The 16773-nt window shown below is 43.5% G+C and overlaps 1 protein-coding gene and 1 non-coding gene across 8 annotated transcripts in view; one reads left to right on the forward strand and one right to left on the reverse strand.

Moving 5' to 3' along the window:
- The first annotated feature begins 4819 nt into the window (after positions 1–4819).
- ARFGEF3 (ARFGEF family member 3) overlaps positions 4820–16773 on the forward strand; it is a 98915-nt gene continuing 86961 nt past the window's right edge. For 4 of the 7 annotated variants that reach the window (XM_074862643.1, XM_074862644.1, XM_074862645.1 and 1 more), the window contains exons 1-2: positions 4823–5327; positions 6524–6575. In XM_074862643.1, coding sequence (XP_074718744.1) covers positions 5243–5327; positions 6524–6575 — 137 coding nt within the window. In that variant the 5' untranslated portion in view covers positions 4823–5242. Of the gene's footprint in view, positions 5328–6523; positions 6576–16773 lie in introns of all 7 variants that reach the window. The other 3 variants (XM_074862639.1, XM_074862640.1, XM_074862641.1) reach the window with 2 other exon arrangements.
- On the reverse strand, positions 6179–6280 carry LOC141941949 (U6 spliceosomal RNA). Its single transcript, XR_012628485.1, has one exon. It is a non-coding gene; the product is annotated as a U6 spliceosomal RNA (small nuclear RNA).

The raw sequence follows: 16773 nt of genomic DNA on the forward strand, positions 1-16773 counted from the left end.
CATAGATTAAGACTATGGGAATCTCCTGGATTACAGGGAGAAAAGTGGGACACAAAGAGTCCTCTGAAGTTTAGCTTTCTGGACAGCTTGGAACTCTTGTAATATTAAGCTTAACTCCACAGTTGCTTGTAATTTCCTTTCCCCTTGAAGCCTTTTCTGTAGAGTCTGGTGGAAGAAAGAGAGCTTTTATAGTTCAAATCTTCATGCTGCCTTTTCCCATGTATTCATGCTTCTTCCCAAACTCTTGTATTTCAGGATAGAGCAGAACTGGCATTTGTACAGAGAAAGGCAACCAGTATGACAAAACAACATATAGGAAGAATAAATTGAGTAGTCCACTGTAGACTGTAATAAAAACAGTTGAGGGAGGACATGCTCAATGCATAAGGAATCATGAATGGTGGGAAGAAAATAGGGAATGCTTATGCAGTAGTTCTCACAGTAAAAAAGGTAGGTAGCATCAAAAACCTAAACAAAAAGAAGCTAAAACTGTGCGGAAAAGTATTTTCTTTTGTTTGTGTGGAACTTGCTGCCACAGGATGGTTGTGAAGGTCAAAAGCATAAAAAGGTTCAAAAGGAATAGATATATTCACAGCAGAAAAGTCTGTCATATCATGAATATATAAAGATAAAACCACTGTTTTAGGAAGCACTCAGTTTGCAAATTAATAGAAAATGGGAGAGTTTACCAGAGGAAGGGGCACTATACTCTTTCTACCCTTTCTTTAAGAATCCCCAACTAACTTTTGTCAGAAATAAGCTACTAGGTAAAAAGGACCTTGATCTGACCCTGAATACCTGTTCTGCATTCCTGATACTCTCGTCAATTGCCTTTGCAATTCTGCAGGGAGATGAGAAGATTATGGTAGATTGAAGGCAGTTAAGGGGATTTTTGCTTTTCATCTGTCTTTGCAGAAAGTATGTCTCAGCAAGGCCAGAGAGTCTTGTCTCTTATTTCTATCCTGGCATGGATCTCAAGACTTTACTTTTGCTTCAACTGTTCTTTACAGAATAAATGATATAAGGTTATGTTGAACAGACAGTGCTGAATATATGCTAGCTTTATTCACAGCTCCCACTCCAGAGGATTTTTCTCCCTAACTCTGTAATCCCTGTGCTCAGCAGCACCCGTTGTCATTGTGCTTTGCAGTGCTTTGCCTTTGTTCACCAAGGTCATGCTGTGGAGGGTGCAGAAAGCAGCACCTGCTAGGAACGACTTCACTGAGCACTCAGCTAGCCTCTGGTAACTCACTGTGTAATCAGGCAAACAGTGACAGATGCCACCCTATCATCAGTGATGTGGTTACAGTCTAGACAACCAAAACTGAAAACAAACCCCAACAAGGGTCTTGCTTGTCTGAGTCTTGCTGTTCTCTGGGAGAGGGAAGGAAGGGTATCTTCCTCTGGCATCAGGTGACACGAAGGTGCTGGTGAGCCCATGTTCCAGCTACAGCCTCCTTCACTTCAAGTTTTTTGAGCAGTTTGTCCTACATGAGGGGAGTCACACGTACAGAGCTTCCTGAGAAAAACCAAGCCCAAGCTTCTTTTGCAAGTCTGGTCACTCCAGTCATGGGGGTGCTTCTGGGAAAGAGTAATTTTGAAAAATCTGGCTAAGCATCATTTTTGAACTATGGAACCAGGTGGTTTTCCTGTCATTAGAGGGTATTTCTTAATATTTTGTAATTGAACTTGAAGTTCTCAGGTACACAGACCACCTCTTTGGTCCACACTGTCCAGTGTCTGCAGTGTACAATCAGATCTTGACCAAGCATACTGTTAAACTGGCCAAAGCACAAGTAATACATGAGTGATGATGACTAAGAGTAAATAAAGGTGATTATCTCACAGTCTAACATGCCTTTGTCTCCTACTTTTCCGCTGTACATTTGGTTCCTTTTTAGGATCTCGAAGAATAGAGTGACAGGGCAGGTGTGTGCATGGGCAATATGGCTATATGCTATGGGAAGAGATTTAAACTAGCACCGCATTGCCTTCCTTGGCTACTGGAAGGAGCAGAGCCATAGAAGCATGGAGATCTCTGAAGGCAAGCATATGCTGCTCCTTAACTCTGCTTACCAGCCTAGACAGAGAATTGTACTAATACGAGACTGTTTCTCTGGGTATCTTGAGTAGCTTGGCTTTGCTTACACACTTCTTGGCTGTGTTCAGAGCTGTGGATATATCCTGGGATACAATCTGCATTCATGTAATGCAAGAGATCAGTAGCACTGCCAGGTGAGAGTCACAAAAATACACTGCATATCTGCCACTGCATCTTAGTGATACATAACCACTGCTTCCTGCAGATACCAGATCTGCATAGGATCCTTCTGACTTCCAGCTGGACAAGGCCTGAGCTCTGCAGGGGATCATTAGAGCCGAGTCTTAGGTAGCCTCTACCACTGTAGAAAGCTGATGGCTTGCAGGAGGACTTAGGAGCTGTAAGCATGACCATAGAAGGCTTAGTTGCCTCTTCATGGCAGAAGATAGGAGGTTTCTTAGCCATCATCCCTACTCTATGTTGACTTCCAGATCCTGTGATGTTCTAGGGCACTTGCCTTGAAGGGGAAACCAAAGCACATGATTAAATGTGACCCCGTCCCTGCACAAAGTGCATTCAGTGACTGACTTTCAGCAGGACATAGTTACTGTTTATTTACGTGCTTGCTATAGACAACAGAGACAAGGATTGATGGACTCCTATTCATTTGGAGATGGAGGGCCTCACATGAAAAGTGTCAGCAAGCTGACTCATGGTACTCTGACATACATTTGCTCGGGAAGATTCATCATGGCTTGTTTTTCCATCTGCACAATCTTATAGGCAGACCTTAAGATGCTCTAGAGAGCCTGACATGACCTTTGTTTCTCTCACTCTGCTGGTGTAACTACTGGGAAACAGTGTTTAGCAGCACAGAATCCATTTTGCTTGAAGACACTGGACAGTGAGTAAAACACAAACAAATGCAAATCTTGATTCGGTGACATCAGCATCTATGAAAACACTGTAGCTCTAGTGAAGATTTCAGCTGCAAAGGGCTTCCTGTAGAGACCACAGGGAAATTAACTAGTGAGTTGATGATGCATATAGCTAGAAAATAATCTAAAATTAAAAATTCAGTTTCATCAGTGGCTTCCTGAAAATAAGCAATTAATTATTTACTATGAATAGATTTATCTTTTAGTGTTCCACAGGTCCAGATGATCTCTGTTACACCATTTCTACATTAAAAATACCTCAAACACCGTCACAGTCCTTTTTGTTGTTTTTCCCGCAAGGAAAAAAAAAAAAAATCAAAGACTTGAAAAGACAGAAACTGACGCCCATGCTCATTTCCACTAAGCATGTCACAGAATAAAGAGGAAGCATATAGGTGGAGAAAAATTCATCATCACTTCAACTTGAGCCTTGGCTTCTGGCATCACAGTTCGTTGACAACCCTGGCCACTAGCTATTACTAGTTTTTCATTTCAAGGAAGGTGTCAGAGCATGGTTAGAGGTAAGAAACTTTGAAAAACTACTCCCAGTTTCTTAGAGATTGGTTTACACCCTGGAATCTGAAGCTTAATGGTCTTTCTGTTAGAGCTGTTTTTTTAAATCCTTAATATTGTAGCTCTAGGCATTCCCTATCCATCTCCAGACCTTTCTGGCATCATTCTAAATCCTTTTCTTCAGACATGAATTTTACACTCTAGCCTTAAAATGCAGCTATGGATTATGCATTCATTACACTTCCAAATGCAAGCAGGATCAGCCCTTGTAAGTATTTGGATAAGGGACAGCCTTTGAAAGCCCGATATCCTATGGGAAATGCTATGGCTGATTCACCAGGTGCCAATATTCTGTCTGGTAATTTGCAATTGGTACTCTTCCAATTAGCAGTAGGAGACATAAGCACTACTACTGCCAGCTGCTACACCTGGAGTGCCTTTCTTATCTGTTGTCTTTTTCTTTTCCTAGACTATTTGTCCTCTTGTATGTTTTTGAGAGAGATTCTGTAACAAGACAACAGCTTTAAAACACTCAAGTAACATTAACTGATACAGCTGCAAAGAAGGGCAAGTAGCATATTGTAGAGATAAGGCAGGGAAACAACAAATTGAAGAAGGCAGGAGCTTTGCTGGGTAGAAAGCATTTGGGGCATGAGGAGGAAGGTCTGAGCTAGCAAGGTGGCTGTTCTCTTTCCCGGGGGTTGGCCTGTTGGGGGGACACAAGGGTGTGCGTTATTTTCAAGGCACGGGCTGCATTTGCCAGCTAGGGAGAAAGGCGTAGATCCTGCAGGGCTCATAGCCATTTATTTGCTCCCGCTGATCTCAGGGGATGACTCGCACACGCGTTGGAGTGCAGGCCTGACTCCCCGCGACCCTCCCCGTGTGGCTCCGCAGGAGGCTGCGGGAGAGAGGGGCTGCGCTGCGGCAGGGCTGCGGGGAGAGGCGAGCCGGGCCGGGCTGGGGAACAGGGATCCGGCGCTGCCGGCCCAGGCCGCGCTCGGCAGCGGGGCGGTGGGGAGGCCGGACGGCCTCGGGCCAGGCCCCCGCCTCAGCCCTACAAAGCCTCTCCCAACCCCGGGCGCAGTCGCGCCGCCCGACCCCACGGCGTCTGGAACCGGCTGAGGCTAAACGCAGGCAGGCACCAAGCCCCCCTCTCCCGCTTTCCGGGGGCGGGCAGGGGCACGGGCTGTCGGCGCCCCGCTCCCGCCGGTCTCCATGGCAACCGGCCAGGCCGCAGCCCGCCCGCGCCGCCTTCCTCCCGCGGGGGCCGCTGCCGCCGCAGGGTCCAGGTCCGGCGGCGCCGTCCCCCGCTCCGCTCCCTGGGCCCTCCACGGCCGGCGGCAGCTGCCGCCGCGTCTGCCCTCCAGGCGCCGGGAAGGGACTCTCTGCGCTCCCGGGGCGGGGGGAGGCCTCAGCCGCTGGGCTGTGCCTGCGGCGGGCAGGGCCAGGCCCGGCCCCAGCCCGGCTGCGCCACCGGGGCCTGCCCGGGTGGGAGAGGAGGAGGAGGAGGAGGAGGAGGGACTCCGCAGCGGCAACAACTGACGTGTCCCCGCCATGGAGCTCGGCGTGATTCATCAACGGCGGCGGGGCGGCAGCGGGGTGCCGCGCACCATCCCCGCGTAGGCACGGCCGCGGCGGGAGCAGCCCCGTCCCCGCTCTGCCGCCCGCACCGCCCCCCTCCTCCTCCTCCTCCTCCTCGCTGTCTGCTCCTCTGCCTCGCGGCTACGCGAGGATCCCCGGGGGAGGCAAGATGGAAGAAATCTTGCGAAAGCTGCAGAAGGAGGCGTCGGGGAGCAAGCACAGGGCCATCAAGGAGAGCTGCACCTGGGCCATCGGTAAGGGGTGGGGGGCGCGGGCAGCGGCGCCGGGCTGACCCCGCCGGGCTGACTCCGCCGCCGCTGGGCTGCCCGCGGGGGAGCGGAGCGGGGCACGGCCCGGCCCGCAGCGGTGCGGGGCAGGAGCCTCCCGGAGAGGTTTTGTAACGGCGGGGACAGGGAGACCTCAACAAAACTTGTTCGGCGCTGGCCGCTGAGCCCCCGGCGGTGGGGAGGGACCGGAGCGCCTCAGGCCGTTCAAAATGCCCGGGAGCTCCGCGGTGCTGGAAGGGGCTGTGGCACCTGCGGGCGGTCCCGTAGAGCATCCGTGACCCTCGCCACCCCCTCCTCCGGGGTCTGCTTCGTGGGTCTTGCGAGCCAGATACACGGGTATCAGTAGCTATCAGTTTCTGTGTATGCTGGGAGGGGGGTGTCTTTTCTCTAAAAGCGCCCCCCCCCCCCCCATCCCCTTCCAAAATCATCGTAAAAAAAATCTCCGGTACAGTTTTCACTGCTGGCTTATGTTCAGGCATCTATTTTAAAAGCTGGATTTTTTTTTTTTTTTTTTGACTGGATTCCATGAGCTCTTTTATCCTTGTATAACGGAAATAATAATCAATAAAGCAAGTTCTTTTAACGGAGTATGAGCTTAGGTACATTTCAGCATCCACCCATTTCCAGAGATTAGCTGTGACTTGAAGTGCTTTTGATGCTAACTACCTGGAGCACCGGTCAGCAAAACCCTTAGCTTACATCAGCAAGACTGTGATACTTAAAATTGCTTTAAATTTTTATTTTTCATCCATACATAGTTACAGCAATCTGTGGTAGTTCATACCTGTTGCTGTCTTATTACTGGCCTTTCAGCTTGATGTTCCATGGGTTGCTTCATTAATTGTGTGTTATCCTTGCACAGCAGCCATGCTAATATCCTCTGTACTGTTCCAGTTTTAGTATATGTGCTGCCGAAGTGCTTATATGTGAATGGGAGTTCACTGAGGAAAAGATGGTACTCGATGCCTTCTCATTGGGCACCCAGTGTCCTGACAGATTCATGCAAAGCTTTGGTGACTTGGAGCAGCAGTGGTTGTTGTTCTGTCAGTTGGAGTAGGTATAAACTTTAGGATTGTTGGTTCAGAGATTGTAGCCAGATGTATTAGTATGGTTGAACTCAAAAGTTTCTTTTAAAAGCCCTATTGTTTCCTTTGGTTGTACAGAAACGTTGGATTCTCCTGATGCTGCTATTAAGATACCTCCATATCAGCTAAGGTAAGAACATTTAATGATGAATCCTGTGGAGCTGTGAGTATTTGTAAAATTGAAGTAAAAATTTGAATTAAAAGTGAGGTAGACAGAAGAGGGGGCTGAATCTATGTGATTTCCTTAGTTTGTAGATATACTTATCTAGGCTGGTAGTAGAAAATAATTTGCTGATGAGCCCTTGGCCTCTAGCCATGAATGAAATGTAAGAAAACGTGTTAAAATTGACATGAGTATGTATAATGGTGACACATGGTTAAAAGCAGGTCTGTTTTACGGTCTAAAGAGTTTTCCTTCTAGATTACAGCCTTCAGTATAAGTGATGATCCTTCTAAGTCTTCTCAGTGTGTTTGTTTTCCTTTAAATCTATCAGTTTTTGTTTACTGAAAATAAATATTCTAGAAACTGAAAAGTTATATCATCATATGGCTAGGATGCTGGGTAGGAACTAAAATAATACAGTTTCTATGCCTACTTCTTCCTTTAGTCTGCTAGGTTATCTTGAGTAAGTCTTCTCCCTTCTTCCTGTCTCCAGTTGTACACCTGTAAAATGGGTGAGATGGCACTGCCCTCATTTGTAGAGCTGTTTAAGATCTCATTTTGGGAATTCTGATTGATATGGAGAAAGTAAATAGGCAAAATTATTTACTGTCCCTCCTGACAGAACCATTTAGGAAGCATCAAAAGAAACTAACAATTGCACTGTTCAAAACAGGAGGACACTATTTCATACAACTTGTGGTTAAGATGTGAAATGCTTAGGCTTGTCTTATTAGAGAATGTAACGGATGCTAAAAGTTTGCATGGGTTCAAAAAGCACCTCGGCAAATCCATGGAAGAAATTGATTGAAGTCTATCAGATGCAAAGGTACCCCTTTTTAAAAGTCAGAAGTACTTTAGTCAGAGATGATTGAGTTTGTAGGAGTGTTGCTATAAATTTGGCCTGTCCTGTAGTCCTCCTAGATACCTGCTATTAGCTGCTGACAGAGGTTACACTTTTTTTACCACAATGTTACTTTCCTGGGGGTATTTTTATCACCTTATTACTCCCCATGGCTCCTTTCAGGTATACATGGTGCAGGTTTGTGCAAGAAAATTTGAAGAGCTAGTTATTCCAGAGCAGTCAGCAAATAGGGAAGGAAGAAGAGCGGTTCTTTTGCTGTCAGCTGCAGCTGACAAGGGGCCTCAAGTCAGTGGGGAATGGATGTAGCACAGGTCTGACATGACCAGTGCCAGACACGTCATTTCCAACACAGGCTGGGCAGCTGAGAACAGCTGGATGAATCATTCCCAGTAGCTCCATTAGAATTAGATTATATTTACTTGGCACTGTGGAGGGAGAAAACGTGGCTCTTTATCTTTCCATTTATCACCCTTCATCTTTAATACAGTGTATGGTCTCTGTTTTTAAGTACTGTTCTCATTCCCTATGAATCAGTTAGCTGTTACCACGTTTCTTCCTTTTTCACTTGCCTACTGCCTCTTTACAGATATGCCTACGTTTTTCTCTTCTTCCTCCAATGTTCTTAATGTTTGTTTAGTTTGGGGTTTTTTCTACTGTAAATCCTTATCTTTTTTAAATAAAGCTAATACCTTCGCAGGTGTAGCTATGATGAAGTAAGCTTTTAACGTTAGACTTGTCAGTAACAATGCACTCAGTATTACTGGATGTTTTACAAAATGAAGGATGCACTAGAGAATTTGCACAAAAGCTTTGGTTGTGGGATCCTTGTTATGGTTCTGCCACACAACCTCAGACAGGGTGGAAGATGTTGCTGTCACCAGTACTGTGAGCTTACTCTTCATTCTCTGTTAACAAGCTATTACCAGACTCTAGATCAACACACTGGGCTACATCTTGGGCTGGAGTTCGCCCTGCATGATGTGCAAATTGGATGAAAGTTCATCTTTGGTATTTGTTACAGAACAGCACTGTGACAGCTTGGTTCCTAAGACTGTAAAAGAATAGCCTTGAAAATAGAGCAATGGTAATGACCAGAAATACAGCCAAGATAGGTGCAGGATGGAGACATCCTGACCGTGTCCCTTGCCTGCTTTCATCTTTATCAGGTGCACGTTGTGTCATCTGCTGCAACGCAGATCAGCCCCTGGCTGCTCATCCACTTTGAATCTGCTGTTCACCCTTTCTGCTACAGTATTTTTGAGCATAGGAGCAGAGCCTGGGGATATGTTCTGGAATATTCCATGATACTAGAGTTAGAGTGAAGATAGATATAATCTTTCCAATAACTAACCCTAGTCCACAACTCAGATCTGAGATCCACAGCAGCAAAATACTGAAAGTGTTAGAGGCAGTGTGGCAAATAGTTCAGTAGCAAAATACATATTTGTGAGGTCTGTTCCAAGAGCAACAGCTGAATGAGTATTTTGAGTACTGTATGTGCAGGGAGGACGTTCCAGCTTGTTTAGTAGGAAAGTTTGGTGTGTGCTTAGAATATACTGGATATAAGGAAAAGGATATCAGCACTTCTCTATAGTATATTTGGGGAAGTTCATGATCTATAGTTGCACATCTATACTGCATAAGAATGGGGGACAGATTCATAAGCTGCCATGTCCAGTTGAGATAGATACTGGCTTGATTTCAGAAATGGCAAATCTAAGTAAGTACCCCAATCAGTATTGTTTCTGTTTCTCCACAGAGCATCACCTGGCTTTCACTAGCGAGTTGTGCTGGTGTTATTGCCATTTAACAGATTGGCCATGACCTTTTTAAAGTTCTTTTCCTTCTGGAACTGAAGAATGAAGTCTGCTCATGAGAATGAGTACATATAAACTGTATACTCCCTTTTTATTTACTTGTAAAATAAAAGGCCATTTGCTGCTTTTGACACCACAGTTCTAGATGAGTAGAGGTTCTTAAGAATGTTTTCTTTTAAGACTGTGATTCTAGCTTGAGAATGGGGAGGGCAAGCTATCTCTTTGCATTTCCTCAGACTCTGACTAGTTGAGTTCAAGGTTTTTAACATGTGTTATATCAGCTACATCCTTATCTCCACGACACTGTTGGGGTAGATTAATTCTATGTTCTGGCTTGCTCCTGACCTATCCATAGTTTCCACTCTTGTGTTGGCCCCCTGTTACTGAACACTGGGCAGGCCACATTATAGTTCCCTGAAGCCTGTGCAATTAGTCAGGGGGTTCGGCTGTAGCATTTGCATGGGAGCTGTTTCCAGCACTTGTCTGGCAGCGGTTTAGGTAGCACGTGCCTGCTATGTTTGGGAGCACCTGGGGTACTTTTGCCTCAAGGGAGTGCAGTGACTGGACAGTCAGCCTGGAATGTCATTCTTTAATTAGTTTGATAGAGATCAGTTGGGTATATCTTCAGGGAGCGAAATGAAACTATATTGCTGTTCAGCTTCCTTTGATGTTAATTGGACTTATGAATCCAAATCCCAGTTAATAACCTTGTGTTATTCTAGTGAGGGGCATTATTTAAATGTCTCACTTCCTAAAGAAATACAAATCTCCAACAAATACGGAGTTTCCCACAGAGTCCTGTCAGCTCTGCCTTGAGACAGGAATATGTGCATGCTTTTCCAGTGCTTTAACTTGTGATCAGAGTATTGAGCAAGGGTGCGAAAAAGTAAAGAGGATTAAAGTGGACCAGGGTGGAAATGACCTTAAGTCAGTTCAAGGCTTTGCCACACATGTCCTGTGAATCCTTGAGAAGGGAGAGTCACATAACCCATTGGTCTCTTGTTGCCTGCCTACTACAGTGATGTTTGTCTCTGATGAACAAGCGTTGTGAAGATTGGATAGATACTAAGTGCTTAAGGAGGCTGGATGATTGACTTATAAATAATGAATTAGATAAAAGAAATTGATGTGCTGGTGTTTTAATTGGTGAATTGATCACACGGAAAATAGCTTAAGAGACCTTAATGTTGTCTGCCAGCAAACAATTGTTTGCTACTAAGTCACTTCAGTATTTTCAAGTTGACAAATCCAGACCTAAGGCCAAAAACCTACACTGAACAAGTCTCTCGGCCAATTCCTGGCCAGTTTCTCCATTGTGATTTTAGAAACTGAAATATGATCCATAAAAGGTAACTGAACAGACACAAGAAAATGAGCCTTGAAAATGAATGTTTGATCAGAGCAGTTTAATACTCATAAGGATTATCTACATACCAGAGAATAAAATAAGAGGCTAAACAGTGCTTGCCAGTCACATACTGCTTTGAAAAAACTTTGGTTTACCAGAGTTTCTTGGAATGCTTTATGTAATTAAGTCATGCCTTATAGGCTATGTAAAACTTAGTGGCTTTCTACCAGCACGGACTTGGTGCTGTAAAGCGGAGGTTGGTTGGGACTTCTGAGGGAGGCTGTGGTTTGGTGGGTAGTTTAGCTGTTGTATTTTGGTGTTGCTGTCCTCACTGGAGCCTGGAGTCTTATACACAGAATTTCTTACCATGTCCCTGACATTCTTCATTAGGAATTTTTTATTGTTATCCTAAAGAGATTTTTCTCATAGTTCTAAGATATTTCCTATAATTTCCAGGTCTTGTACTATCCTGCCATTACGTTTATTTTCTTTTGACTGGAACAATGGCAAAATTTTTTTTTTTGCCCTTTTGTCACTGTAGCAGAAGCATCACTGCAGACTTGAGTTTGAGCTGTTCTGTGGAGCTGTTGTGGCTGTTCATGCTAGTTTAAAGTTTCCCCAGTGGACTTTCAAGGCCATGTGGACTAATGGCCATGAGGACATGTTGATGAGGGAGGTGTTCTGGCATAGTAACTGATGTGATTTGCATTCTTTCAAAGAAGCAGCAGGAAGGCTTTCCAAATGCCTACATCTTTTCAGCATATCTGTATACTGCACATGTCTAAAGTTGCAGAAAGTAATTGAAATTGAATGGAGGTAAAGGCTCAAGCCTTCAGGGCACCAATTCTGGCTGCCTCATCAGAGAGATACAGGTCCTGGCTTTCAGAGGTGCTGAGCCTTTCCAGGTTCTGTTTCTGTTGGTAGCAGTTCCTGTGTTCCTTACTGCAAAACCTTGCATCCCTCTGGTATTTCACATTGGCCTTTTTAAAATAGACAGTATTTCCAGAGATTACAGCTGGAGAGTCGGAAGTCAGTGGTGAGCAGGGTCCTCTGCAATAACCAGCTTATGTCCAGTTTTGTCTCTCGTGTTTGTGTCCCAGACCTGTTCATCTTGATGCTAGTTTTTAAGGACAATTTGTGAACTTCAGGAAGCCAGTGCAATGAAGAGCAGTCAGGAACACAAGTAAGCCTTTAACTTAGCTGAACTCTGAAATATCTATCTTCCTTGCATTTTTTTTCTATATTCATGGGAATTTAGGGATGAAATTGGTAGTTCTGCTCTGCCATTTATTTTTGCGTCTCTAGCTTTGCATCTGACATATTTCTTGAGAAGTAGCTGAGCTTACAAACTCTTAAATAAAACAGCATGCTCACTCATTTTAGCTTACATGTGCTCAACAAGTAATAAAAGCAGTGTGGTGTGATCATCACCAAACATCCAATGCCATAGAGGCTTCCAATCCACTTAGCTTTGCAGATGAATCATCCACTGAAAGAATCGTGAGGCTTGGGATGCATTTCGGCTTCTCCACTGTGAAGAAATATTTGTGAATTCATAATTTCATTCTTCTCCCATCTACTTTATTTTGTTCATCATTTCTGTTAGTTTCTTTTTACTGGATGAGAGTGGGTAGGGACGCTGATATATATCTAGCAGATTCCCTGACTGGAAGAAAGGAGCGGGAAGGGAGGAATGACTGTCTCTGAGGGTCTTTTTGGGGGCTGTTTTTGGCATACCTCTCTCTATTTTAGTCTTCCTCATTTTTAAAACACTTGGCTTCGTGGTCTTGCTGCGACAACCACCCGGCATTAAGTGCTGCTGTGTTTTCCTCCTGAACGGGACTGCTGGATTTGTGACTCATGCTGCTCAACCATTACACAGTTGCTATCTAGCATTCAGCAAGTGGATGATGAGTTCCCTGTCAAGCATCTGGCTAAGAAGAGATTCTAGTGTCAGTGTGGATTGCTGAGCTGCATCTCCTGTGTTAGCAGTTTACAGGCTGGATCCAGATGTTTGGAGGCGTTTATGTAGCCCGATGGGTGTTCTGAATGGTGTATATGCTCTGGTCTTGATTTAAAACGTTGCATTCCTAGTTCTAATGTTGGGGGGTGGGTGAGGGGAGGAGATTAGTGTTTAGAAGGGCAGTGTGGCACTGTCTGATACAGAATTTGGATCAAACTGCATGTTTAATCTGGGATATGTAACTGGCCCTATATCTTGTCTGATGGGAAGGTATTTTTATCTCAGCAGAACTTTTCATCTCTTCTGGGACCCCAAAAGACAGCAGTGTTGGAGAGGAAAGGGGTGTATAGGGTCAGTTTCCATCAGGCATGTCTACACTCTCGCTGTCAAGACAAGATTCCAAAAGTGTTGGAAGGCCTCTAGATCTAGGAGTTCCTTAAAACCTGTCAGCTGGGGTTATGGCTCTTTAAGGTATTAAGGTTTGGTATTGTCAGGGGGAAAGGTGCATGGTTTCTGAAAGATTGTTTCTGTTGCTCTTGTTTGTGGGTTTTTTTGTTTGTTTAAAAAGGGCAGTGCTTGCTGTTTCTGAAACTGACTTTGTGCTTTTCCTGGCATTTTTTGTAGTAGTGAACCTTAATATTTACCACTGCTTTGGGTCTTTGTACCATTTGTGGATTCTTCTGAAAGTTCTTTCTAGATTCATGACAAAAGCCCACAGTGTACTGGTTTTGACTGGGCTAGAGTTGATTTTCTTCATAGGAGCTGGTAGGGTGGGAGTGTGGAGCAGCTGAGTGGGGCTGAGCTGCCTATAAGCATTAACCCCCAACATTTAGTTACGGTGGGATGTACATAATTCATTCAGTACAGAAGTAGCACCAGTAAAAGTTGAGAGCAGCCATAGTTTTGAGTGTTTGTCTAACAACAAATACAACTGAATTATTACCCTAAGGGTCTAAGGATGATAATGGGATAGCAGCGTGTGTGTTTTAAACATCTGATCGCTTTTAGTGCTTGCAGAGAAGAAAGTGAGAACATTGGGAGGCTGGTGACAATTGCCTTAGAGAATGAAATATGTTTGGGGGGAGCAGGAACCAGGGGATGGAAGAAGAGAAGTGGCACTGAAGCAGAGAGGACTGTTTTCCTACTAAATGAAGCTTGACTTTGCTGTGGTCTTTGTGTGATACTGTTCAAGTCATGACTTCTCTTTGTTTTGAAAATGAAGGGGTGAGTGAAAATAATAAAAGTCTTTTCTCACAGTTATTTTATTTACATTCCATGAAAAGTAACAAAGCTGCAGGAAATACACTATCTTTGGTTTCCTTCAATGTTTGTTTGCTTAAGAAATTGAATATGTTAAGATGCAGTGAGTATAAAATTACATAATGCATTGCAATTGTGGGGATATTTTTAACAACCATCCCTTAGGTCTGTCAAGATCTAGCATTACGCTGCTGTGAAAGTTGAATGGAATTGCAGATTGCATCATTAACCTTCAAAATGTGGCTAGTAACGATTAAAAATTTACCCCATCCTCCCATTTCTTCATCAGACTTTTGTAACTAACTCTAGGCCATCCAGCTGTAATGGAGAAAATAAGGTCATTTGCAAGATGTCTGTGCTATAGTACCTTTGTGTCTCTCTTCTGTCCCCTCAATGCTACCCAGTCCCAGCATTATAAAACAACTTCTGATGGAAGTTTAATTCTCATAAGATGCTTTATTTGATGTTTTCAGTGTACTGAAATTTTGAAACAAAAATGTTTTTACTGGAAAAATCCTTAGCTTCCCTTCCAGACTTACCAAATATAGGGAAGAGAGGTTTCATGGAATAGCCTGATAAGTTTTCAAAATTGTAGGCTGAACAAGTCCAGTGTGTGCTCCAGCTAAGGCCAGGAGGTGTACAGTAAGGATGAATACTCTGCCTCTCGCCTCATCTTCATGCTGTACTTCAAATGATAGTCAATAAAATCACCTAAAGGATACAGACTGCTTTATAATTAAGACCTTGTGAGGTTTACATGTGTCATCAAATTCCTTAAGAGTTAGTAAGTGACTGTCATACCTTGTGCACAAAGGGCAAAAATCTGCTGGAGTGGATGTTCTAGGGAGAGTGATGATAACCTATCACAGAGAGATTACACTACAGCTTTGGAAGCATCATGATTATTATTTTGGCCTTGTCCACTTTAATATTGTGTAGAATCTTTTGTTGTCTCTCTTCCTCTCCTCTCAAGCAAAGGTACATTTTGTGCTTATGGTTTGGTTTTGTTCTGTTTTGGTTTTATCTTGACAACAGTGTCAGGCTCCTATCTGGGAACTTTGTGTTTGTGTTGAAATCAGGATGTTATTAGAGAGTATAGCAAGGAAGCAAATGACCTTAGAAGTGCTCTCCAGCAGAGTGACTGTGCTGAGCTATTTAATTATGATTGTATGAATTCTGTGGTCTCGGCTGCATTAGGCTGGATGGAAGATTAAATTGTTCACATTTGCCTGTCCCATGAGTAGAGCTGTACTTCTGCTGTTAGGCAAATCCATTTCTCTTGGAAAGTATGTAAATAACAAAAATTAGAAATGTCACTGTGTGACTTTTTTAGTAACAAGCAGTATTAAATTTCAGTCTCATTCAACATTCAAGGTTGTAAAAATGTTAAAGTTCTAGCTAACAAACTGTATGAAGTTACATTTAGGCATTATTCCTCACTTCCTTTTCCCTGTGTCATTAAGGGTCCTCTGATAAGCAACTCATATACTTCCCTCCACAGACAGGTTCATTTAAGTGTTGGGTGAAGTGATTACTTTGTGTCTTGATTTGAAAAGCAAAAGAATTGAAGGGAAGAGGAAATATGTGAAGCAAAGAGGAAGGAAAAATGAAATACTGAGCTGGAGTAGAGACCCAGAGGGAACTCCAAGAGAGAGCTGATGTCAGCAGCTGAGGTGAGAGAGAATCAGATATGGAAGGAAAAGGAGAGTTAAACCTCAAGTCAGGTGAAAAGAAGCCTTTCCATTGTAACTGGATAAAAGTGAAGAGTTTTGTAGTGTGAGAGGAGAAAAAAAAAAGACCTTTTTTTTTTTAAAAAAAAAGAAGCTGCAAGTAGTGAGGAAGAAAAATGAAAATGCTTTCAACCAAAAATTTTAAAGTTATTAGTAAAGGTGGACCTTCACCTGGTTATGTGAGAGGCAAATCTCTTGACATGGGAAACATGCACACATGCGTCTATGCTTGTGAGTAACTGGAGTAAAATCCTGGCCCTGCTGAAGCAAGTCAGAATTTATACCAACATAGTATGACAGCAATCTCTCAACTGTTTTTTATCAGAACCTGTAAACTGCAATTCCGACTGCTTGCTTGTTCTTATGTAGCACTGTAATACTGAAGTTGTCTAACAGAGCATGATCATCTTGTAGTGGTACAGCATCATAAAGATAATTTATTGTTCTTTTATTTTTTCCTGAAAAGAAGGGTTCTAACTGGAAGGCTTCAGATTGCTCTAAGAGGTCTCTGAGTGCTATCAACAAACTTGTATTTGCATAGAGATACATATTTTAGTGCTGGAGGGGTCTGTTGTAGTCATCTGGTCTGACTTCCTGCACTGTGGAGGCATGAGAACTTGCCCTATATTTATACGCAGCAAAGTCCAAACTTCTGTCTGAGCTCGACTGTAATACTCTTTGTAAGTGGGACAGTCATATTTCTGCTGCAGTTAAAATTAATAATTTCTCTAGAATGTGAGCAAGGACTTAAAATCTCCTTTCTTCTTGAAGAGCTGTTGTTTGAAAAAGAATGTATTTATATTCTGTTCCTCCTCCAGGTTTTAAGTACTTCCATTACAAACCATAACGTTGGTGGAGTCTTTTATCAATGTTCTCTAGGCTAGCACAGGAAAAGAAGAGTTATGGATATTTCTACTTCTATATGTACATTTGTTCATATATACACCACTGGAATTTGTTTTACACAAATGAAATCATCCCCTTTTGTGTAGGGACAGTATTTGCTTCTGTTTGGTTTATTTCACAGAATCACATAATCATCTAGGTTGGAAAAGACCTTGAAGATCATCTGGTCCAACCATTAACCTAACACTGACCATTCTCAACTACACCATATGCATGAAGATAGAGAGGCACTACAGAGAGACTTGGATAGATTGGATCAGTGGGCCAACATCACTGGGA

This window comes from Strix uralensis, chromosome 3 (assembly GCF_047716275.1).
Source record: "Strix uralensis isolate ZFMK-TIS-50842 chromosome 3, bStrUra1, whole genome shotgun sequence".
Classification (NCBI taxonomy): domain Eukaryota; kingdom Metazoa; phylum Chordata; class Aves; order Strigiformes; family Strigidae; genus Strix; species Strix uralensis.